Source organism: Manis pentadactyla, chromosome 5 (assembly GCF_030020395.1).
Source record: "Manis pentadactyla isolate mManPen7 chromosome 5, mManPen7.hap1, whole genome shotgun sequence".
NCBI lineage: Eukaryota > Metazoa > Chordata > Mammalia > Pholidota > Manidae > Manis > Manis pentadactyla.
The window spans coordinates 63,065,976-63,091,147 of record NC_080023.1 but is presented as its reverse complement, the minus strand read 5'-3'; the positions used below and the strand labels follow the sequence as shown (position 1 = coordinate 63,091,147).

General features: G+C 39.9%; 1 protein-coding gene across 7 annotated transcripts in view; it reads right to left on the bottom strand.

Annotated features, from left to right (window-relative positions):
• The window catches only part of SEPTIN11 (septin 11), a 144,687-nt gene that overhangs the window by 102,380 nt on the left and 17,135 nt on the right, over positions 1 to 25,172 (bottom strand). Inside the window, exon 1 of one of the 7 annotated variants that reach the window (XM_036896813.2) lies at positions 3,341 to 3,509. The exons of 5 other annotated variants lie outside the window; for them this stretch is intronic. In XM_036896813.2, the coding sequence (XP_036752708.2) occupies positions 3,341 to 3,367 (27 nt within the window). In that variant the 5' untranslated portion in view covers positions 3,368 to 3,509. Of the gene's footprint in view, positions 1 to 529; positions 602 to 3,340; positions 3,510 to 25,172 lie in introns of those variants that run through there. One more of the 7 variants, XM_057502350.1, reaches the window with a different exon arrangement.

Below are 25,172 nucleotides of genomic sequence, written 5' to 3'. Positions count from 1 at the left end.
TACACAGGCACACTAAATCTCTCTGAAAATAAAATCTCCAGGTAAGAAGGGAATTTCTCTCTTGTCCATTGTTGTACCCCCAGCACCTAGAACAGCTGACACTTCAGAGGTGCCGGATAGTGTTAAATAAGTGAATGAATGAACTTAGTTTTCCAGTTCCTTTGGATTTTACAGATAAAAGAACAATTAAATGTGTTTCTTGAAGGATGGTATAGGCAAATCTCTGCCATTGGGAAGTTTAAACATACCTTCTGTTAGGGATAGAGTAGGAAATGTTTCTGCATTGGGAAGGAGGCTGAACCAAATGACCTCTAAAGTTCAACTCTTAGACTTCATAATTTAATAAACACCACACCTTCAGAGAGAGTGGATCAGCTACATAAAGTCTAATTCCCAGGTAGAGTAAATCATCATGTTCTGTTTAAAATAAAAATAATAGCTGCCCTGGGACTTGGATGTAAAAATACTAACTCATCCAAAATGTGGACACATCCCTGGGGAAGAAAGGCTCTTACTAATCATCCGTTACCTTCTGGAAACAGCATATGTGCTTCAGGGTCTTCTCAGGGCCAAGCCCCAAAACCATCCCTGAGAAAATGGATAATTGAGGGGTCAAGATTAAAATGGAAATAAAAAGCATCACAGTAAACTGAAGCTTTCGCTTTCCAGCAACAAATCCAAATCCAACTTAAGAAACACATGAATTCAGCCTTAAGATATAAATGGTTATAACTATAACCAGTTCACAAGACAGAAAATACTGCTTCTGACATATAGGGGTTTTTGTCCAGTAAAATGTCATATTTACCTGGGATATCACACTAAGATGTTCAAATTCAAGACTGTCTAAAATTGAGGGCAATTTATTCTGATTGATCTTTCCTTTAATCTGGATGGGAGATGCAATTTATAAGGAAAGGAAATATGTTCATGTTTTACTAAACAATTAAGAAAAAAAATCTAACTCTAAAGGAGTAAGTAGGGAAGCTCCACTCATACAGAAATCAACTTTGAAGTGATTCTTTTCTCTCAACACACTCCTCCTTTCTTTTGTTCAAATCACAGGATAAGGGAACAGTAAGGGTAGAGAATGCAGTGTAGACCCCCTGGAGCTGGGTGTGGAGCATTCACTGGGGTTGTTTTGAAGACATAACTGCAGACACCATACTTAAGACAGTAACCAAATGAATAGTGAAAGAGCTCAACAGATTCTTGGAAATGTATGAAATAACTTTCTGACTTTATAGTCAATGGATCACCCAGCCCACAACTCAGTTCTCCAAAAAGTTCTATATAATTTAATGTTAATTCCAGAGACAAGAGGGAATGTGCAGCGAAGGCAGTTACCTCCTCTGTACACATACACTTTTAAAAAATCTCCCCTATTATTTGAATGAGAGGTCTTACATAAGAATTCTGTGGAATTAAGCTCACATCTGGTTGGCAGACCTGGTGTTGGGTATGATTATGGCCACACAACTAAATCTTAAATCCACATACTGTTCCTATTTAACTTGACATATATGAACTAATTTATAGAAAATGTGCAGCAAATTATTTCTTCCACCTCCCCCGCGCCTCAAGAATGCATCAGCAATAGGTGCTACAGTAAAAGACACTCCCTTCGACCCTCAGAAAAAGTTCGCATTTCCTAGATGCTCTCCCATTACCTAAAGCAGGTATTATTTTAGTTCTCTGAATCTGTGCCCTGGAAATAAACATAGTGTGGGGGCGGGAAGGAGGAGAGAGTAATTTAACCAGATAAACTTGACCTCTCTGGACTTCGATTTCCTCACCAGAAAAATAAAGGGATTATCCCAGGGACTACGCAAATTCCCTCAGGAACAACAATCTACGACCACTAATTATCAAGACCACTATTTGTGTGCAAGAGGAGACTTGAATTCTTAAGAGTATGTCATTAAATATTAGAGTTTAAAATGCCTAAAAGACCCACATTTATACTTCAATATGACTACTGCACATTTTCTGACTGTGGAGAATCTTTTTGAAAACACAGCAGCCGCCGAACCACCAAACCAAGTTAGAACCATTAGAGGGACCTCCAAATTTCCGGGGATGGTGGTGGGGGTGCAAAAAGCCTGTATATCGTGGGAGGAGTTAGGAAGGAGCCCGGGGAGTCCTAGAGCACAGGCTTGCATTTCTGGGATTTCAGAGCTTCCGGCATTTCGGTAAAACTTGTCTGTACTCTACAAAATCTCTCAAGCCATCACCTGCAGCTACAGTTGTGGGAAGGGGAAGAAGAGAAAAAGGAAAAAACGTGGTAGAGCAGAAAGAACGTCGCTCGAGGCGCCCCCAAAGCCAGTGGGGAGAAAGCGGACTGTGAACATAGACACAGAATGGGGAAAGAGAAAGCAAGAGGACGCCGCCTTCCCCACCCGGCTCGGCCGCTTTCAATCAATAGGAAAGGCCGCCGCCTCCCCTTCCTCCGCCTTCCACCAGGGATGCGGAGCCCCGGCTGAAACCGCGCCCTGCGAGTCCGACTCCCTCCCACCGGGTCTGAGCCGCGCGCGAACTGAGCCCTGCTCCCCAGGACTCGGGCAGGCGCACCCCGCCCTCGCCCGCTCAACTCCCGGCGGCGCGGCGCCGGATTCTCCACGCACCCGCCCTCCCTACCCTTCCCCGCGTTCCCGCCCTCGGCCCGCCACCCCCGGCCCTCCACACGCAGAGCAGTACCTCCACCCACCGCGACAAGGGGGCCTTTTGAAAACTTTGTGTGTGTAAGGCTTTTGTCCACATCCTGGGTAGGGCCCAGTCACCCGCGTGGGTGCCTGAGGGTGTCCGGGGTCTCACAATGCACTGGGGAAGCCACCACGGAAATCCCACCCTTTATTTCTGGCCAGTTTGTACAACCGTGTGACACACAGCGCTTCGGCTGACAACTCCCATGCCCGGGTCACCCCTCGATCTGGGGGAGCCGATGGAAACCCCCGCACTCGGCGCCTTTCTCCACTGTCATGAGGGAAAGGTGTGCGCGTAGCAAGGGAGGCGGCTGAGAAACGCCGGGACTAAAAGAATCTTTTCAAAAGGAAAACAGGAGCGGGGTCCTTTTTCTCCCCCATCCCCGAAATCTGGGCGCGACGAATCGACACACTGTGGCATCACGTAGCCGCGGAGCCTCCGGGCTCGCCGGCCTCCCCTCCGCCCCAGACGCGCGCCCAAAAGCATGCACACACCCACACCCACACCCACACCCACAGCCGCCACCGTCCGAGCCCACGCCCGGCTCCCCCGTGCTCCCCGCCGGCACCCGCCCGAAACCGGGACCGCCCAGCGCCGGAGGAGCAGCGGGCGAGGCGAACGAGGTCCCCGCACTCACAGACGTTCTTCCCACGGCCACGGCCATCGCGGCGGCAGCTCCGGCTGCGCCCGGGTGCTCCCCGCCAACAGTGGCTGCCGCTCCGGCTCGCCTCCCCCGCGCCTCCCTCGCGCCTCCCTGACTGCTGCGCTCGGCTCGCGCCCGGCTCCTCCTCGCAGCCGGCGGCTTCTGTTCCCCCCACGCCGCCGCCCCTCCCGATTTATTAGAGCAACATGGCCACCCGCCTGGAAGGGACCATTTGCTTCTCTGGAAAGGGGTGTGAGTTTGCGCGCCGGGGCTGAGGCGGTGGGAGGCAGGATGGCAGGCGGGCCTCCAGCGGGGGTCAGCGACCTCAGGCCGCAGGGCTCTCTCTCCCGGGCGGTAACCGTCCGCCCCGAAGCTACTCTTTCCGGTGCCACCAAGAGGCCCCAAACCTGTGCGCTGGCCGCTACCCCCTGTTCAACAACGTGCTGGAGTCCGAGTAAAAGCCTGGGCGCGGGGGTTCCAGACACGGGTCCCGCCACGCGCTTCGCGAAGCGGGCTGCTGGAGCGGCTGCGGAGAAGGGGAAGGGGCCCTGGGGCAATACGGGTCCGCGGGGACAACATGTCGCAGACAGACAGTCCTGAGCAAGCACGCTCCACCCGGAGGAACCGGCTTGGAAGAGATGCAGGCCACCAGAGCAAGCGGTGGGCAACCGAGGTGGGCGGCTGACCCCCAAGAGGGAAGAGAGGCGCCTCCACAGTTCCTCTCTTTGTAAGGGAGTAGTTAAAAGGCAGGCAGGTGGACGCTATCACGAGCGTGCAACCGGCTAGGGGACCACAGTGAAGAGGAAGAGGCCATAGTAGCTGCTGCCGCGGACGACCCAACCACCACTCTCTAGAGAAAAAGAAAAGAACGCCCCCGCCAGAGAATGAACACAGCTGGTGACTGTCCTAGTGCGTGGGGGCCGAGGCCTCCCCCAGGCGTGGCGTGCGCCCGCTGATCACACGTGCGGACTCAGCTCACTTCATCTGATCGCTGGAAACAGACCCAGGGCCCGGAGGCGCGAGAGCGGGTTTGCGCTAGGCCGGCACGGAGACAGGGCCGGGCGAGTGACTATGGAGTCGGTGAGACTCCGAGGCGCACGGACTGGGAGACTACCGGGCCATGAGGAAGGATTTTTCCAGCAAATGTTGGGGCGTAACTGCGTGTCTGTGTGGCGGGCAGAATGGCAGGGTCCTGGTGGTGCGGGCAGGCGCGGCGCCCGGGCAAAGCCTGGGCGGCCAGGGTCCAGAGGTGCTGTATATTCCCGCCGCCCTTCGAGGGGCCGGGGACGGAGGCCCACGACGACAAGGCGATTGAGGATAGCGATCGGTCAGAGGACGGGGACCAATTAGATTGAAGCGCAGGGAAAGTGTGGTGAGGCGGTGAAGGACTCTGATCAACCCACGGGATTGCGCCCTCAGGGAAAACCCGGGCGTATTGAATTAGGTGAAAGACAAACCTCGTTAGACCGGGGCGCCTCTTAGTCTGAGCTGAGACCGAGCACCGGTGTCTCGGGGCCTTGGTCTGCTCTCCCGCCCTGTCCCTGTTGGGTCTCCGGATTCGATCGCGCCGCGCCGCCTTTGGCAAGGGGTGAAGGGGATTCGGGCGCCGGTCTGGCTGCTGCGAGGCAGAGAGGCTGGGTTGCCCCGGGAGGGGTCGAAGAGCCAGGATCCCAGGGAACCGCCAGGGATGAGAGCATTCAGTGAAAAAAAAAAGGGGCGGGGGAGTTCTGAATGGGTACCTCCTCAGTCTGTGGGCGGACCCACACTTGCAGAGCTCTAACCTCCAGTTTTGCCAATTTCTGCCCCCTTGACTTTTAATTTTAAACCTTTTGAAGGACCACCATTTTATGTCCAGCATACAGTAGGCGCTCAGTAAGTGTTGAATTAAGATTACCACCTGGATGGGCGCTATGCAAAGGGAGGGAGGGACAAGAAAGAAATGCTTCTCTGCAGGATTTAATTAATTGTTTTGTTTGTAAATGCTTATGTGTAAAACTGCTGATTAGATTATAAAAGAATAGTAATTTCCTACCTTTGTGGGTAGGTTAGTTTATTCTCATCACAAAAGTTTAAAGTCACTTAGTCCAACATTTCATTTGTTGGAGGAAACCCTTTTAGGACAAAATCATCACAATGTACCCAGCTTCTGCCTAAACTACTTTTTCACTGACTAGGAGCAATGCCTTAATTTCCCCCCTCCTTTTTTTTTTTTTTTTTTTTTGGCAGTTGCATAAATATATTTAATAGAAGTACAATTTAATTACTTTTGGTCAAGGAAGGCTATTTCAGAGTGTTAGTTCTCATTATGAAGTTATTTAAATAACATTCTACAGGCAGACTACCCATGTTAAAAAAATCCTGGCTTACCACTTCATAGCTGTTTGACCTTGGGCAAATTACTTAATCTTTCAGTGCTTTAATTTTCTCACCTTAAAATCTGTAATAGTTCCTCCCTAATAGAGTTGCTAAGGGAATAGATTTATTTATTTGTTTGTTTGTTTGTTTGTTTTAGTATCATTAATCTACAATTACATGAGGAACAATATGTTTACTAGACTCCCCCCTTCACCAGGTCCCCCCCACAAATAGATTTCTTTTTTAACTCTGTACCTAGCACTGTGCTAGGAACTAAATATTTCTAAATGATTATGTCTCTCTGACTCTTAACTAGTGCATAGTCTGTCTGAGACAGATATTTAAACAACTCTGATAAATAAGCCAAATCCTAGAACAGATATATGAACTGGGCAGGCATGGTGGGGTGGGGTGGTTTAAAGCACAGTAGAAGGAGCTGTTCACTCTTCCTGTCAGAACAGGAGGTGGAACAGGGCGGAGAGCAAAGGGGTAACAGAATAAGCAAAGATGCAGTGGTTTCAAGGATGGTGATGCTATGGGAAGGATAGATAACTGGCATTGCTTGAGTGTGGGAACCGGGGAGAGTAGGGAGAACATGACACATCAACTCCACATTACCACTCATTTGTTTTGTCACATTGATCAAGTTAGCCTTTCTTCATCTCATTTTTTCCTGTTGTAATATAGGGTATTAACAGTGAGTCCTTATGGAGGATATCTGTTCGCCAGATCCACTCTCCATCCTTTCTTCCCCCAGGAGCCTGAACTCAAACGGCTTTCTTTTCCTTAGATTGCAGTTGAGTTCAGGCAATGGGAGCTACAGCAGTACAACAAAGGAGTATGGGTATGTATTCCCCCAGCTCCCTTGAAATGGAATCATGGCTGGTGGGCTGCATCTCTCAGTGGAAGGTCACAGTTACCTCCCCTAGGGTAGCCCAGGATACGCCTCTTGAGGTTTCTCTATATTTTGCCCATACCTTTGCAAATAATTGATTTATTAAACTCTACACAAATTATCCATTAGGAATGCACTATCTCATTCCTGCTACGACATAACAGATTCAATCCTTCACAGAATTTTTTTGCTCAGTGTTAACTGAGAAAATGTAGGTATGTTATATTTATTGTCTAAACTTAGAAACTTTAGAGACTGAAAAATAGGGTTAGTACTATTAGTAACTGTGTTAGGACAATAGGCAAAAACCAGGAGTAATGGTCATGCTAGCTCTCATTACAAGTTAGGGAATTAAGAGTTCATCATACTAATATACATCTTTTGCTAGAACATGAGTGTCTCAAAGTAAGAGTGCTTATTTGTGTTTTAGCTTATATGGCACGAGGTCTGATATATTCAATAAATGTTCAGCACTGTTGGCATGGAGATGAGGCCAGGTACTAGGCTGTGAAAAACTTTTACTGCCATGTTAATGATTTAGAACTTGATCTTGTGGGCAAGGAAGAGCCAAGGAGGTTAAGCAAAGAAGTAACATCATATTTGCATTTTAGAAAAGATCTCTAGTGAATATGTGACATTGTTAGTAATATAGAATTTGTTCCCTTTTTAATGAAATCCCAATTTTTTAATGAGATTTTCCAATGAGTTTTTCAAACTGGTTGAAAGTAAATGCCTCTACAAAAGAGACTCCTAAAGTTACTTTCCATCAAATCCTTCCCTTTACACCAAAGTACACCCAAGAAAGCATGTGATCTAAGTTTAGCCAACAGACACTGTTGTGTTTGAGTCATTAGTCAAGTGACACAAAGACAGTGCAAAATGTTAGAATTTATGCATTCCATAATCTGTTTTTACTTTTTAGCTTAAGTTATCTAAGATTTGTTTCTGTGGCTTACAAGCAAAGAACCCTATCTGCCACAAAATCACCTTGACTCCAGTAAAAACGATAAATTGGAAAGGAATACAGTAGGAGATAGACTAAGATAAAAACTTTGCCACTTTCATTTCAGACTGTATAATCAACAATAGATCCTGAACCCTCCTGTAACCTATTATGTAAAAATGTTCCAATGTTTTAAAACACATCCAAATTGGAAAAGAAAAAGTAAAACTATCTCTAGTCTCAGGTGACATAAACTTGTATATAGAAAATCCTAAGGAATCTACTTAAGTAATCATTACAACTAGTAAATGAGCTCTACAAGGTTGTACTGATAAAAGATCAATATACAAACATCAGTTGTATTTCTACACACTTGCAATGAATGACTGAAATATGAAATTAAGAAAACAATGTTTAAAATAGCATCAGAAAGAATAAAACAGGAATAAATGTAACGAGAAGTGCAAAACTTACACTCCAAAAATATTGCTGAAAAACTTAAAAATCAAAGTAAATGGAAAAACATCTCATATTCATGGATTGGAGAATTTAATGTTTTAAGGTGATGGTACTCCCCAAGTTGATCTATAGATTCATCACAATCACCAGCAGAATACTAGCTGGCTTATTTATAGAAAATGATAATTTGATCCTAAAATGCATATAGAAATTCAAGGACCCAGAATAGCTAAAACTTGCAAGACTCCCACTTCCAGACTTCAAATTTTACTACAAAACAACAGTAATCAACCCAGTGTGGAGCTGGCATAAGAACAGACATAAAGATCAAATAGAATTGATTGACCAGAAATAAACCCACATGTCTTGATGAACTAATTTTTGACAAGGCCATTCAATGGGGAAAGAATAATCTTTTGAACAAACAATGCTGGGACAACTGGATAGGCAGATGCAATAGAATAATTCACACCCTTATTTCATATATAAAAATTATTCCAAAATGTATCAAAGACCTAAATTTAAGAGCTAAAACTATAAAACTCTTAGAAGAAAATACAAAGGTAAATTTTCATGACCTTGGATTTGGCAGTGGATTCTTAGATATGACACCAAAAGAACAAGCAAGAAAAAAAGAAGTACACAAATTAGGCTTCAAAATTTAAAACTTTTCTGATAGTCAAAGAACACTATCAAAAAAGTAAAACAACCTCACAACAGGAGAAAATCTTTGCAAATTAATATATCTAATGAGAGACTTGTATCTAGAAAATAGAAAGTCTGCCAACTCAATAACAAAAGATAACCCAATCTAAAAAAAAAAATGGTTTAAAGATTTGAAGAAACATTTCTCCAAAGACATACAAATAGCCAATAAGAACATGAAAAGATTCTTGATGTCATTAGGAGATACCACTTCATATCCACTAATATGGTCATAATAAAAAAAAAATCAGATAACAAGTGTTTTCAGTTACTCAGAGAAATCAGATCCCTTATACACTGTTGTGGGAGTGCCAAATAGTACAGCCACTTTGGGAAACAGTTTGGCAGTTCCTCAAATGGTTAAACAGTTACCATTACGACTACAGTGCCACTCCTAGATATATACCAAAGAGAAATGTTATGTCCACAAAGGCTCATATAGGAAATCATAGCATTATTCACATAACCAAAGGTAAAAATCTCAATGTCCCATCTACTAATGAATAAAGAAAATATTGTATATCCACTCAATGGAGGATTATTTGACCATAAAAAGGAGTTAAGTACTGATAAATGGTATACAACAGATATGAATCTTTTAAACATTATGCTATGTGTAAAAAGTCAATCGCAAAAGATCACTTATATGTCATTTCATTTATATTATATGTCTAGAATAGACAAATCTATAGAGACAGGAAGTAAATTAACAGTTGCTCAGGACTTAGGGGAATGAGTTGATAAAGGGGTAACGATAGCTAAGGGGCATGGGATTTCTTTTTGAGGCAGTAAGAATGGTCTAAAAATTACTGTGGTAGTAATTTTGGGGGTTCTGCCCTCCCCCAGCAGTAGGTATGTATATTCAGTTTTAAAATTTTTAGTCATTCTAGTAGTTTTGCAGTGTTACCTCAATATGGTTTTAATTTGCATTTCTCCAAAGACTGACTGAGCATCTTTTCGGTTGCTTGTTTGCCATCCATATGCCTTCTCTAGTTATATGTCTTTTGCCTGTTTTTTTCTTTGAGCTGTTTTATTATTATTTATTCTTATAGATGCTGGATATATACTTTATCAGATACATATTTTTAAAATATTTTCTCTAAGGTTTGTCATTTCACTTAAGAGAATCTTTTCAAAAAGCAGAGATTTTTATTTGATGGAGTGTAATTTATTGATTTTTTTTCTTTTATGGATTGTGCTTTTGGAGTCTAAGAAATCTGTGCCAAGTCTTTGTTTTTTCTTCTAGAACTTCATAGTTTTGGCTTTTATATTTAGGTCTACAATGTATTCTGAGTTCAGTTTTTATATGGTGTGAGATGAGGATTGGCATTCATTTTTTTCACATATGCAATTTTTCAGCATCACATGTTGAGAAGACTCTCCTTTTTCCACTGAATTGCCTTTGTACCTTAGTCAGAAATCAACTGAGCATATATGTGCTTGTCTATTTCTAGACTATTCTGTTTCATTGATCAGTGTATCTATCTTCTTGCCAATACCAAACTGCCTTGTTACTGTAGCTTTATAGTAAGTCTTGAAATGAGGGAAAATGAATTCTCCAATTTTGTTCTCTTTCAAAATTATTTTGGCTGATCTAGTTCCTTTGCCTTTCTATATCAATTTTATCATAAATTTGTAAAATTCTACCAAAAAAATCATGGTAGAATGTAACTGAGATTGCATTAAATCTACAGAATCCCTGGGGAGAATAAACATCTTATCAATATCAAATCTTCTAATCCATGAACACAGTATTTCACCCCATATATTTCCATTGCTTTCTCCAACATTTTGGAGAGTATAGCATACAGATTTTGCATGCCTTTTGTTTTTTCTTCTTTTTAAACAGTTTTATTTAATTCACATACCATACATTTCACCCATGTAAAGTGTACAATTCAATGGTTTTTAACATATTTTTATGATTTCAGTCTCACAGTGTCCTCCTTTGTTTCTTCAGCTCTAGGAGTGGTGATGACTTACTTCTTCATGTTATTAGACTTTGGGTGCCTTGTCATCCCTTACTTGTTCTAACTTTGTTTAACTCAGTGCTTCTCAAATCTTAGTACATACGAATCACTTGGGGATCCTACTGAAATGCAGATTCTAAGTCAGAGGGTCTGGGGTGAGGCCTGAGACTCTCCCTTTCTATCAGGCACCAGCTGATGCTGATACTACTGATCTGGTGATCATACTAGACTAACAAGGTTTTACAGGAGTCCCTTTATTCAAGTTTCTTCATTTGAAACAACTGCAGTAAATCCTTTTTTTCCACTGAGAACTTATAGATGGCAACAATAACAAAAAAATTGAAATTGTCATTCACAAGCTCAATTCCTTTTCTTTCTCTGCTCAAACATTTGCTTAAAAATTCATTCTAAACATTGTTAAATTTACCAGTAATTTTCAATTTCTCTCCTGCTCCCACTGCTTTTTATTCTCTTTGAAAATCAGAACAGTATTTGCCACTCTTCAATCTTTTGGCATTTCTCATTTTTCTCTGACTTCCCAAAGCAGTCTGATATTGATTATGCAATCATTTACACAAAGTCTTTCATGGATAATTCATTTAGGCCTGGAAAGTTTAGGTCACTTCAAACCACTGGTTGCTCATTTACCACACTGGATTTCAGTAGCCTTTTAATCATGTTTGTTCTACTTTTTTTCATTAAAAATATTCTTCTTTTTGAAAGAGGAGGCAAATAAATAAAAGTTGAGGATCTCTGACTAGCATTTTATCATCAGCACCAAGCAGTGGCTTTCATCCTCTCTTGTTCACATTCTTGTGGCAAGTATTAACCAGTATTTGGTATTTGAAAAACAAGTTTTGAAAATTTCTTGGTATTCTTTTTAAAAGTAAAACTTACCTAACCTTATAAGAAAATATCAGTCCTTGTAAGCTTGTGCTACTCTTTAATATGTGTTATTTTAAAATCTGACCTCATTAAGGAGCATCCTGTGAAATGACATGCTCCTTGGAGTATAACTTGGCCCACTGGCCACTCTCATAGACAGCCAGCCCTGGAGCTGGGTCAGCTCTTCTAGTTCTGGCATTTCTAGTTCTCATATAATTCCTTTCTCCCCGTGGCCAGTCATTGTGGTGCCAGTCATTATTACTTTTTGTGAGCATAGAAAATTTCTGTTGAAGTCCCTCTGAGTACCGGACATTGTCACTGAATTAGAATAGAATCATACATACATTCCTGTGTATTCTGACAACAGTATCACTTCTATATTCTCACTTTATGTGTCTCAACTTATTCGTTATCCACTATTCTTCCACTGTCAATTTCCACCAGCTCTCTAGTATGTGGGGTCACTCTGTACCTTCATCTCTTCTCCTTTGAATGAAGTTAAACTTTTTTTATTTACTTATTTCCTTGCTACCTCATTTCCCAATGCCTATTGGACTGCATTCATCACCTTTTGTTAACTTTTCCAAGTACAATTTGCTTTGCCATTCATTCTCCCTTTCCAACCTAAGATTTCAAAAGTCACCAGCATTATATTGCAAGTTTCTTCTGTCCATTTCATTTAGTCCCACGTGAATCAACAGAAGTAGATATTGGTTGGTTAGTATGATAAATTTGCTTCATGCCTCACTGTTTATGCTTATGCTTATGCACTGATTATGCCTCATGCCTCACTGTTATGTCCTTTAGGAAGATAACAGAATGGGGCCATTGCAAGGCTATCTCCTTGTTCATCCACAATGGAGGGCTTGGGTTTGGGAGTGGAGACAATTTGGTTCATGTTCCTGCACTGACAAATATCATAAGCTTTACAATTTTTAAAATTGATATACTAGTTTGGGCATAGGCTAACCTGCTGTAATGGAGATACCCCAAAACTCAGTGGCCCCAAAAAGACGTTTATTTCTCTCATGAACAGTCTAGGAGGTGGTAAGCAGTCTGGAGAGGCCTGGAAGCTCTGCTTCTTGAGGTCATCCAGGAGTCCTTGTTCCTTGTTCTCTTATCATTCAATCAACTTCTGGTTGTTATCTCATCTACACTAATCAAAGCTAGCTCACTAACACCATATCCATACTTTAGCCCGTGGGACAGGTGAATAAGAAGAAATAGTGGAAGGAGCAATTTCCTTTTAATGACATGACATGGGCACAGTACATGTCACCTCTGCTCACAATCCATTGCAAAAACTCAGTCATATGACCATACTTAGCTGCAAGGGAGGTTAGGATCTGTGATCTCTTACATGGCACCGACATGCTCTACTAAAACCTGGAAGCAGGATCCTATTTGTAAAAGGAAGAAATGAAAAATAAATACTGAGGGTAAATCAGCAGTCTGAGAAGTAATATATTTATATGGTTAAAAAATAAAACAACGTAAAATAGTGTAGAATGAAGTCCCCCACCCTATTCACCATCTGTCCATGCTCCATCCCTCTTCCAAAAGATAAATGCTTTATTTGTGTCTTGTGTATCTTTCCAGAGTTTTCTTAAGCAACTTCAAATAAATATAAATATATATTCATATTTCTTACCCTGCCCCATGTTTTACATAAAAGAAAAATGTCCTATGTATATCATTCTTCACATTGTTTATTTAACAATGTATTTTGCACTTCCTTCCATGTAAGTGCATAGTAATTCTCATTCTTTTATACTGCTGCTTAGTATTTTTAAGAATATATCATCATCTATTTAATGGTATCATTGATAAATTCAGGATTCTCTCTAATATTCTGCCATTACAAACAATGCCACAATAATAATCTTGTGCTTGTCATTTTGCACATGTGAAAGCATATCTGTAAGATATATTTCCAGAAGCAAGATGAGCCAGTCATATGATACACAGTCTTTGATCTGTTTGAGTCTTATTTTCTTTACTTATAAAATGAAGTCCATGCTTACCTCATACATAGGATCATACTGATAATGAAATAACTATAAATGTAAAATTATTAATATAAATATTAATATTTAAATATAATAAATATAAAATTATTGTACAAGATAATTAGAAAACATAAAATTAAGATACATTTATCAAAATATTTATAAGATCTGTACCCTAGAAACTATAAAACACTACTGAGGGAAATGAAAGGAAACCTCAACAGAGAGATATACCATGTTATAGATTAGAATACTTATTATTTAAAAATGTAACTATTCCCAAATCAATCTAGAGATTCAACATAATCCCAAATGAAATCCCAAGGAGCTATTTTATAGAAATCAACAACCTGATTCTAATATTTATACAGAAATCAAAAGACCCAGGATACTAAAACAAATTTGAAAAAGAAGAGCAAAGTTGGAGAACTTAAACTACCTGATTTCAAGACTTACAAAAAGTTACAATAATCAAGACATTGTTGAATTGGCCAAAGTAGAGTCATATAGTCCTCTGAAAGAAGATAAGAGTCCAGATATAAACCTGCATATTTATGGTCAACTGATTTTTGACAAAGGTGCCAAGGTAGTTTCCATGGGAAAGGATAATCTTTTCAATAAATCAAACCAGAACCATTGAACATCATATAAAAAAAAAAGAATTCCAACTCTTATTTCACTTACACACAAAGACTGAATCCAAATAGATCATTAACCTAAATGTAAACATTAAAACAGTAACACTTTGAGAAGAAGAAAGGAAAAATCTTACTGACTGGCCTAGGCAGTGATTTCTTAGGACACAGAAAGCTCTAAACAACTGGACATCATCAGTACTCAAACTTCTGCTCCTAAAAAGAACACCATTATGGAAACACCAAAGAGCCTGAATAGCCAAAGCAATCCTGAGAAGGAAGAATAAAGTGGGGGGGATCTCACTCCCCAACTTCAAGCTCTACTACAAAGCCACAGTAATCAAGACAATTTGGTACTGGCACAAGAACAGAGCCACAGACCAGTGGAACAGATTAGAGACTCCAGACATTAACCCAAACATATATGGCCAATTAATATACGATAAAGGAGCCATGGACATACAATGGGGAAATGACAGTCTCTTCAACAGATGGTGCTGGCAAAACTGGACAGCTACATGTAAGAGAATGAAACTGGATCACTGTCTAACCCCATACACAAAAGTAAATTCAAAATGGATCATAGACCTGAATGTAAGTCATGAAACCATAAAACTCTTAGAAAAAAACATAGGCAAAAATCTCATGGACATAAACATGAGCGACTTCTTCATGAACATATCTCCCCGGGAAAGGGAGACAAAAGCAAAAATGAACAAGTGGGACTATATCAAGCTAAAAAGCTTCTGTACAGCAAAGGACACCATCAATAGAACAAAAAGGTATCCTACAGTATGGGAGAATATATTCATACATGACAGATCCAATAAAGGCTTGACATCCAAAATATATAAAGAGCTCACACACCTCAACAAACAAAAAGCAAATAATCCAATTTAAAAATGGGCAGAGGACCTGAATAGACAGTTCTCTAAAGAAGAAATCCAGATGGCCAACAGACACATGAAAAGATACTCCACATCACTAATCATCAGAGAAATGCAAATTAAAACCACAATGACATATCACCTCACACCAGTAAGGATCGCCATCATCGAAAAGACAAACAACAACAAATGTTGGCGAGGTTTTGGAGAAAGGGGAACCCTCCTACACTGCTGGTGGGAATGTAAATTAGTTCAACCATTGTGGAAAGCAGTATGGAGGCTCCTCAAAATGCTCAAAATAGAAATACCATTTGACCCAGGAATTCCACTTCTAGGAATTTACCCTAAGAATGCAGCACTCCAGTTTGAAAAAGACAGATGCACCCCTATGTTTATTGCAGCACTATTTACAATAGCTAAGATATGGAAGCAACCTAAATGTCCATCAGTAGATGAATGGATAAAGAAGATGTGGTACATATACACAATGGAATATTACTCAGCCATAAGAAGAAAACAGATCCTACCATTTGCAACAACATGGATGGAGCTAGAGGGTATTATGCTCAGTGAAATAAGCCAGGTGGAGAAAGACAAGTACCAAATGATTTCACTCATATGTCGAGTATAAGAACAAAGGAAAACTGAAGGAACAAAATAGCAGCAGAATCACAGAACCCACGAATGGACTAATAGTTACCAAAGGGAAAGGGACTGGGGAGGATGGGTGGGAAGGGAGGCACAAGGGTGGGGAAGAAGAAAGGGGGCATTACAATTAGCATGTATAGTGTGTGGGGTGGGTACGAGGAGAGCTGTGCAACACAGAGCAGACAAGTAGTGATTTTACAGCATCTTACTACGCTGATGGACAGTGACTGTGAAGGGGTATGTGGGGGGGACTTGGTGAAGGGGGAGCCTAGTAAACATAATGTTCTTCATGTAATTGTAGATTAATGATACCAAGATTTAAAAAAATTTTTTTTAAATTTAAGTCAATTAAAATTGATTTCTATGGAAAAAAAAAAAACACCATTAAGAAAATGAAAAGGCAAGCCACAGACTGGGAAAAAAATATCTGCAATAATGGCAAACAAGTTTTCTGACTAGGCAAAATATATATGAACATACACAAAATAAAAGAAGATATATGTTTGGTCAAGTGGACATGAAATGATATACACCATCATTAGTCCTTAGGGAAATGCAAATTAAGCCCTAATTATAAACCTACTAGAGTGGTGAAAATTAGAAAAATGGGCAATACCAACTGTTAGGGAGGATGTGGAATAACCAGAACACCAATACATTGATAGTGAGAGTGTGAAATATACAACTATTTTGGAAAACAGCTTAGCAGTTTCTTAAAAAGTTAAACATTTTTACCATATGACTCAACAATTCCAACCAGAGGTATTTACACAAGAGAAATAACATGTATCCACAAAAAGAATGTTCATAGCAGCTCTATTAATAATAATAAAAAATGGCAGCAATCCAAGAGTCCTTCAACAAATTAATTGCTGAGCAAATTGTGGGATAGCTATACAATTGGACACTGCTCCACAATAAAATAAACTACAGACACATGCAAAATGTAGACAAATCTCTAAAATATGCTGAGTGAAAGGAGCCAAATACAAAAAAAGTACATACAATATGATTCCATTTATTTGAAATTCTATACACAAAAAACTAGTTAGAGAAAGCAAAATAGTGGTGGCCTGGGGTCTCAGGGAGGACTGCCTTGAAAAAGGCACAACAGGAATTTTTGGAGTGATGAAAATGCTCATATCATGATTGTGGTTATGATTATATGGGTGAATTAATTTGTCAAAGCTCACCAATATGCTTAAAATGTATTTGTATTATTGTATATGAATTATACATCAATAAAATTTATTTTTTGAATTATTATACCCATGTAATTGTTATGCCAAAGCTGTAAGAATAGGTCTATTTCAAAGCAAAACAGAAGGAACAAAACAGCAGTAGACTCACCACTTCAGCATTTTATTTAAAATAATAATAATAATAATAATAAGGGAGAAATGTGGGATTCACATATAAATCAAGTATAAAAATCAAACGACTAATCATATCTGACTTGATTGTTTATAGTTCATGATGCGTGATCAAAACTGAAAGTTTCTGTGATATGACTGCCCTTGCACTGTTCACCATGTAAGAACTTATTCACTATGTAAGACCTTGTTCACCATGTAAGAACTTGTTTGTTATGCTTTAGAAGATTGGAGACTGTTGAGATATAGGCTTGGGGTTGATTAATGACTGTGCATTGAGTCCCCTTTACAGAATTTTATTGTTGTTAACAACCATTTGATCAATAAATATGAGAGATGCCCTCTCAAAAAAAAAACAACAGCAGTAGACTCACTAGCCCAAGAAGGGGCTAGTGGTTACAAAGGGGAAGGGGTTGCATTGTGGGGGGAGGGTGGTGGGGATAAAGGGGCACAATAATTTGCAATCACAATATAGGTAGGTCACTGAGATGGTAGTACAGCAAGGAGAATAGTTACTGACTCTATAACATCTTACTATGTTGATGGACATTGACGGCACTGGAGGAGGTGAGGACTTGATAATATAGGTGAATGTTGAACCACTGTTTATGTGAAACCAACATAAGATCATATATCAATGATACTTTAATTTTAAAAAAAGGTCTGTTTCTCTAGACGTCATCATGTACTATCAAACTTCTGATTAGATTTGTTGAATGCTTACTCTGTAGGAGGCACCAAGCAAAATATTTTGCATATATATCTTGTTTAATCATCACAACAGCCCTCTGTGAAGATGTGGATAGTGAAGCACAGAGACATTAAGAATATTGCCCAGTGTCCAGCTGTCACTGTGACATTAGTAAGTGGCCAACCCAGGATTCAAACCCAGGTTGTTAGACTCCTCTTTCTACATCCCTTATCATCCTTTCTTAGCATTCACATTTTTTTTAAGGCAGCTCTTTGGAATTTCTCATACCAAGTCTAACAGAGTCACTTCCATTATTAAAACACTAAGAAATATAAGGTTTAGCATTTGAAGGAGAGTCTTCAGATGTGAAGAGAGAACTGATGCAGACCTAACTCAGTTCTTACTGAATATATGTTTAGCACAACCTGGGACATAAGAAAGCAACCAACATCGATTCCTTATTATTGTTGCTGTCTTGTGATATTGTTAGGCAGAAAAATAGACATGAGCAGGGTGGAGGGGAGACTTAAGGCCAGTAAAGCCCACTGAAAGGGACTCAAACAGTTAACCGGATAAACCAGAGGGCCAGAAAAGACTCACAAAGTTAATGAGTTAATTAGTTGAAGCTCCAAAGGCCAAGATTAACTTAGAATGTCCGGATATTCCCCAGATAAAAGTATCTGAGCACAGCCCATGTCTTCATTGTATCAATTAGATCATGCCATTGTAAAATCTACTTAGCCTGCTAAAAGGCCCAGTTTATTCTTTAACTTAACCTATATGGTGTTTTTTACTTTCTTCCTCCAGCCTCTAATCAAGTAACTTTGTAACCAGGGCAGGAGACAGACCTCAGAAGTGTAAATAAACTTATGTGGGCAAGGAATGCTGAAATCCCAAACCAACACAGTCACCTAAATAACCCTGTTCTTAAGACAAAACTCCAAAGGAATTATGAATCACCTGTATACATCATGCCTTATGCTGACCCTTACCCAAAAAGGTCCTATAAGACCCCAGACCGTAAATTCTTAAGCGCCCCCTCTCTGAGTTTTCCACACTCACCTTTCTCTGAATGAGTTGCTCTCTGTTCTCCAGCTAAGCAGGGAGGGGCTGCTGAGCTCTCTGATCGGGGCTTGCAAGTTTCCGTTGCCCGGATAAACCAGATGGAACTGCAGATATACGATCATGCTCCTTTAGTAACCTGCCTGAAAATCTCTTTTCTTTGCCTTTGGGAAGTTCTCAGAACATAATCCCACTCCATCCAGTGCCCTGCAGCTCCCCCAAATCCTGGGGTGGTAGGGGCTTAGTTCCCACGCTGTGCAGATTCGTGGACACTGGACGCCACGTGACACTGGCTTCAGGAGTTGGCAGGGGATTATGCCCTGTGCCACATAGGAGTTCAATGAGCTTCCCCGTCCTCCATTTTTCCTTCCTCTCTGCTTTATTCAAGTAAACCTGCCTTTGTCCACCTTGACTCTGGCCCCCTCCTCCCTTGGAGTGCATTCAAATAAAACCTTAACTCTGCTTCACTACTGTGTCTCTGCCCTTCAATTCTTTGTTGTGGTGGGGACAAAACCAAGGAGAATAAACTCAACCCCCAACAATATTATTTCATCTAGCCCTTGAGATTTTTTCCCTGCCATCACTACCACACTAACACCCAGGATGTGCTGATCCCATTTAATGCTCAGCTCAGACAAAAAAAAAACCTTCCTATTTCCCCCATAGCCCAACTAAAATTGGCTTGACCTTAAAAAAATAAAAGGCTTTAATGCTAGTGGAATACAAGAGGCAAATAGGCAAAACGCATAATTAGGATAAAAGCCATTTGGCTTATAAAATATATGTTCTTACCATTTGTTAATTAAACATTTACCAATAATGTTACTGAAAAAGGCAAAGTGTAAGACAACATGTATATGCTACCATTTCTCTGAAAAGAAGATAGAAAAAGGCTTCTAAATGAACATGCACAGAATATTTTCAGATGAATGCATGGGAAACTGGCAATAAACAGTGTTTGCCTTTGTGAAAAAATATATGGGGCAGATGTGGCCAAAGTAATACACATTGTGGGTGACTCAACTGCATCCATTTTATTCAAACACATCTGGAAAACTGATTTTCTCTAGGGATGGCTCTGAGTGGTATAAGTATGGTTCCATTCTCTTGACCATGACCTATTATAAGTGACCCAATTCTGTCTAGTGAGAGGAGAGGTTTGCTGGAAACTTCTGGGATTGTACTTTCTCATTTTCAGGAGAAATTCACAGGTCAGCTTTTCTCTCCCCACAAACAAGGAAACATGAAGCCCAACTGTTTACATTTTACAACCACGAAAGAAATTCTGCCTCAGGCTGAAGCCCATTGCACTAGGAAACAAGGGTAAGAAAAAACCTGGGTCCTTCATGATACTGTTAAGCTGCTAAATCAGCTAACTCTGAAGTCTATCTCCCACCTCTTCAACAACAAATAAACTAAAACATTTGCCTATCATTTAAGCCGGTTTTAGTCAGATGTCAAGTTTCTACTACTTGTAGCTGGAAGCAATGGAGATCAAGACTTTTTTCCTTTTATATCCTTTCTATATTTTCCTTTTGAAAGATTTTTAAAGAGTTTACTGTATTCCACTCATTGGGAAATAAGAGTATTCAAGAAAAATCCTGGAGTTTTAAGGGTTTTTTCCTCAAGATGTAGTTTCTTAAGAAACTCGCTTTTTCCCTCAAGCTCAACTATCTCAACTCCTGTACAGGAAGATATTAACCTTTACAGAGTTAGTATAGGTTGAATGGCATGAAACTGACATTTTGTAGGTCAAAATGGTTAAATATTGATAATTTTATAGTATAAATTATACTATAATTTATAACTATGTGTGTTACTACCAGGGCATTAGTGCCCCCTGTGAATGCCCCAAATACCTGGGTCGTTGATAAACCTCTCCCTCAGGCTTTCCCCAATTGCTGGCTCTTTTCATGATTTTTGTCCCTACATCACAGAGAATTGACAGAGAAAGATAAGAGCCTTGTCGATATATTGCTATACATTCCTCCTGTCTGTTTTTTGTTTTTCTGTTTTTCTATAGCCTGTCACGCCCCTAGCAGCTATTCTATGCTTCCAATTAATGAAGAAAACCAAATCCTTTCAGCAGAAGGACCCTTATTCACCCTCATGTACAAATTGGCAGCTGTGTCTACAGCCCACAGCATCCCTCCTTTCCAAAGATGCCGCCCCAGTCCCTGCCCTCTCTGATGTTGGAGTAGCAGATAAAGACACTAACATACTATAACACAGAATATTGCTTAGCTACTGCTATATTATAAATAACACAAAATGTAGTGACTTTAAACAATACACAGTGGTTATCTCACAGTTTCTGCAGGTCAGGAAATCAGAAGCAGCCTATCTGGTTGGTTCTGGCTCAGGGTCTCTTATGAGATCACAGTCACAATGTGGGTCGGGGCTGCAGTATCTGAAGGCTTGGTGGGGGCTGAAGGACCTGCTTCCAAGGTGGCTCACTAAGACATCTGAGTTTGCACTGGTTGCTGGCGGGAGGACTCAGTTCTTCCCCATGTAGACTTCACATAGGGCTGACTGAGTGTCCCTGTAACATAGTAGCTGACTTTCCCAAAACAAAGTGATCCAGTGCAGAAAAGAGCAAGGTGGAAGTCACAAGGGCTTCTGTGAACTAGCTTTAGAAAAAGCACACTGTATCATTTCTGCCATAGCCTACTGACTATCAGATTATATTTATTCAATGTAAGAGGTACTGGACAGGGCAGGAATACAGCAAGAGGCAAAATTCACTAGAGACTATCTTGAAAGCTGACTGCTATGCATAGCTACCGTCTCCCCTTTACAGTTGAGAAAAACAATGAGCCTGGGTCTAGGAGACATGTCAAAGCCACACACTCCATAAGGAAGGGGCAGAGACTGATGGGAGGAATGACTCATATGTCCATGCATTTGCTACAATGTCATCCTGTCTTGGATGTGGTGGCATACTATCTTGGAATGACTCTGAATTGTTATGTCACTGTTAAATGGCTAATTTTTTTTTGACTAATCATATTTTATAATTTTTCATTTTTCTTATAAGGCTGTACATATGGTAGACATTGAGTAAACAGTTTTTTATTCATCCATCCAATAAATCAACTTTTAAAATTGGACAGTCTATGAGCAACTTCTTCACGAACATATCTCCACAGGCAAGGGAAACAAAAGCAAAAATGAACAAGTGGGACTATATCAAGCTAAAAAGCTTCTGTACAGCAAAGGACACCATCAGTAGAACAAAACAGCATCCTACAGTGTTGGAGAATATATTCATAAATGACAGATCCAATAAGGGGTTGACATCCAAAATATATAAAGAGCTCACACACCTCAACAAACAAAAAGCAAATAGTCCAGTTAAAATATGGACAGAGGATCTGAACAGACACTTCTCCAAAGAAGAAATTCAGATGGCCAACAGGCACATGAAAAGATGCTCCACATCGCTAATCATCAGAGAATTGCAAATTAAAACCACAATGAGATATCACCTCACACCAGTTGGGATGGCCAACATCCAAAAGACAAACAACAACAAATGTCCGCGAGGATGTGGAGAAAGGCAAACCCTCCTACACTGTTGGTGGGAATGTAAATTGGTTCAACCATTGTGGAAAGCAGTATGGAGCATCCTTAAAAAACTAAAAATAGAAATACCATTTGACCCAGGAATTCCACTCCTACGAATTTACCCTAAGAATGCAGGAGCCCAGTTTGAGAAAGACATATACACCCCTATGTTTATTGAGGCATTATTTACAACAGCCAAGAAATGGAAGCAACCTAAGTGTCCATCAGATGAATGGATAAAGAAGATGTGGTACATATACACAATGGAATATTATTCAGCCACAAGAAGAAAACAAATCCTACCATTTGCAACAACATGGATGGAGCTAGAGGGTATTATGCTCAGTGAAATAAGCCAGGCAGAGAAAACCAAGCCCCAAATGATTTCATTCATCTGTGGAGTATAAGAACAAAGAAAAAACTGAAGGAACAAAACAGCAGCAGACTCACAGAACCCAAGAATGGACTAACTGTTACCAAAGGGAAAGGGACTGGGGAGGATGGGTGGGAAGGGAGGGACAAAAGGGAAAAAGGGGCATTACGATTAGCAGACATAATGTAGGGGGCACACAGGGAAGACTGTACAACACAGAGAAGACAAGTAATGACTCTATAGCATCTTACTACACTGATGGACAGTGACTGTAATGGGGTATGTGGTGGGGACTTGATAATGGGGGGCATCTAATAACCACAATGTTGTTCATGTAAGTGTATATTAATGATATAAACAAATAAATAAATAAATAAATAAAATCAGACAGTCTAACACCCTTAACAAAGGTTTGACATGGCAACTATGCTTGCCTGAATGACATTCTAGTTTCAGTGGGACAACTTATATTAATAATGATTAAGGGAACTGGAAGAGTGATTGGACATAAATTAACCTGGCCATAACAGAGAGGCTGAGAAGAAAAAGAGGCCAAGTCCATTCTAGGGCTAATTCCAGACTGTCTCTGATTGCCTCTCTCTCTCTAATCCGTCTGATCATCTTCCTCTCCAGTCAGATGAGTGAAGTTATCACAAAGGGATTGAACTTAAATGTGTAATCAACTCTTCTCTGAGCTTATGCAATAATGGGGTTTATATTTGTCCCAAGATTGTTAAATATTTTTAAATTTTTGTCACACTCTGTATTCCATCTTGGGGTCCCCAATCTCCTAAATGAATTTTTGAAATTTTCATACATAAAGGTTCATTCTTTTTGCAGTAAGGTTCTGTGTGTTTTGACAAATGCAGTGTCATGGATCCATTACCAATATGATCCACTACAGAGTCATACAGAACAGTTTCACCATCCTAAAACATCCTCTGTATTTACCTATTCAACCCTTCCTGAATCCTTTGTAATCCTTTGTTCTGTTTACAGTGATTTTTATAGTTATTTTTTATAGTAGTTTTGCCTTTTCCAGAATGTCATAGAAATGGAATCGTACATTAGGTAGCCTTTTCAGACTGGCTTCTTTCAGATAGAAATATGTACCATGCTTCCTTTTAACCTTTCATTCAATATCTAACTACCTTGGTGGTAGAAACAAGTTCCTACAAAGAAAATGTTAAGATATCTTAATTAGGCTATGAGTTTTTTTTCTTTTGCACATTTTGAACCTTTTGATACATACTGCTGTTTTACAGAAAGGCCCTCTGCCCTCTTGGCAGCACTGGGCTTCATTTTTTAAATTTTTTGTCATTTTCATAGTAAAGAATGATAGTTTGTTGTTTAATTAAAATTTAATTTTATATGACAATTAATAATTTAATCTTTTAAGTATTTTTACTATTCTTTCTTCATAAATTTTCTATTTATATTATTTGCCTGTTATTTTCAAAGGAGTATCTAATTTGTTCTCTTGTGTTATAGAAGCTTTTATGCATGAAAGATATCGACCATTGTTATAGATAAATAAGATTATCTTTCTGGCTGCCAAATAGTCCATCATATGAGTGCATCAAAATTTATATAATCATTCACTGGTTATTGAATATTAATACTAGGTTGTTTCCAATTTCTTTTTTTTTTTCTTTGCTCTTTGCTCTTTTCTTCCTCCCTCCCTCCCTTCCTTGCTGTCTTCTCTCTTTCCTTATATTCTTCCTTCCTGCTATTATAAAAAGCACAATAAACATCTATGTACACTGTCTAAATTTCTCATTATTTCTTTAAGAAATGTCCTTGGAAGTGAATTACTGGATCTAAGACTATGAATATTTCAAAACTTTTGATACACAGAGTTGAGCTACTTTTCAGAAAGAACCAACCAATTTATCTTCCCACTACCAATATATTGGAATCCCTAGGTTACTACACCTTCATAAAGGGAAATAATTCCTTAAAAACAGAACTATCATATGATCCAGCAATTCCACTTCTGGGTGTACATCCAGAGGAAATGAAAACAGAGTATCAAGGAGATATCTATACCCCCATGTTCACTGCAGCATTATTCACAATAGCCAAGATATGGAAATATCTTCAGGGGCTGTCATGGATGAATGTATAAAGAAGATGTGGTATGTATACAATAGAATATTATTCAGCAATGAGAAAGAAGGAAATCTTGCCATTTGAAACAACATGGATGGACCTTAAGGGCATTATGATAAGTGATATGAGTCAGACAAAGAAAGACAAACACTGTATGTACTCACAAATAAGTAGAATCTAAAAAAGGCAAACTTGTAAAAACAGAGAGTAGAATGTTGGATACCAGGGGCTGGGGATGGGGGAACTGGGGAGATGTT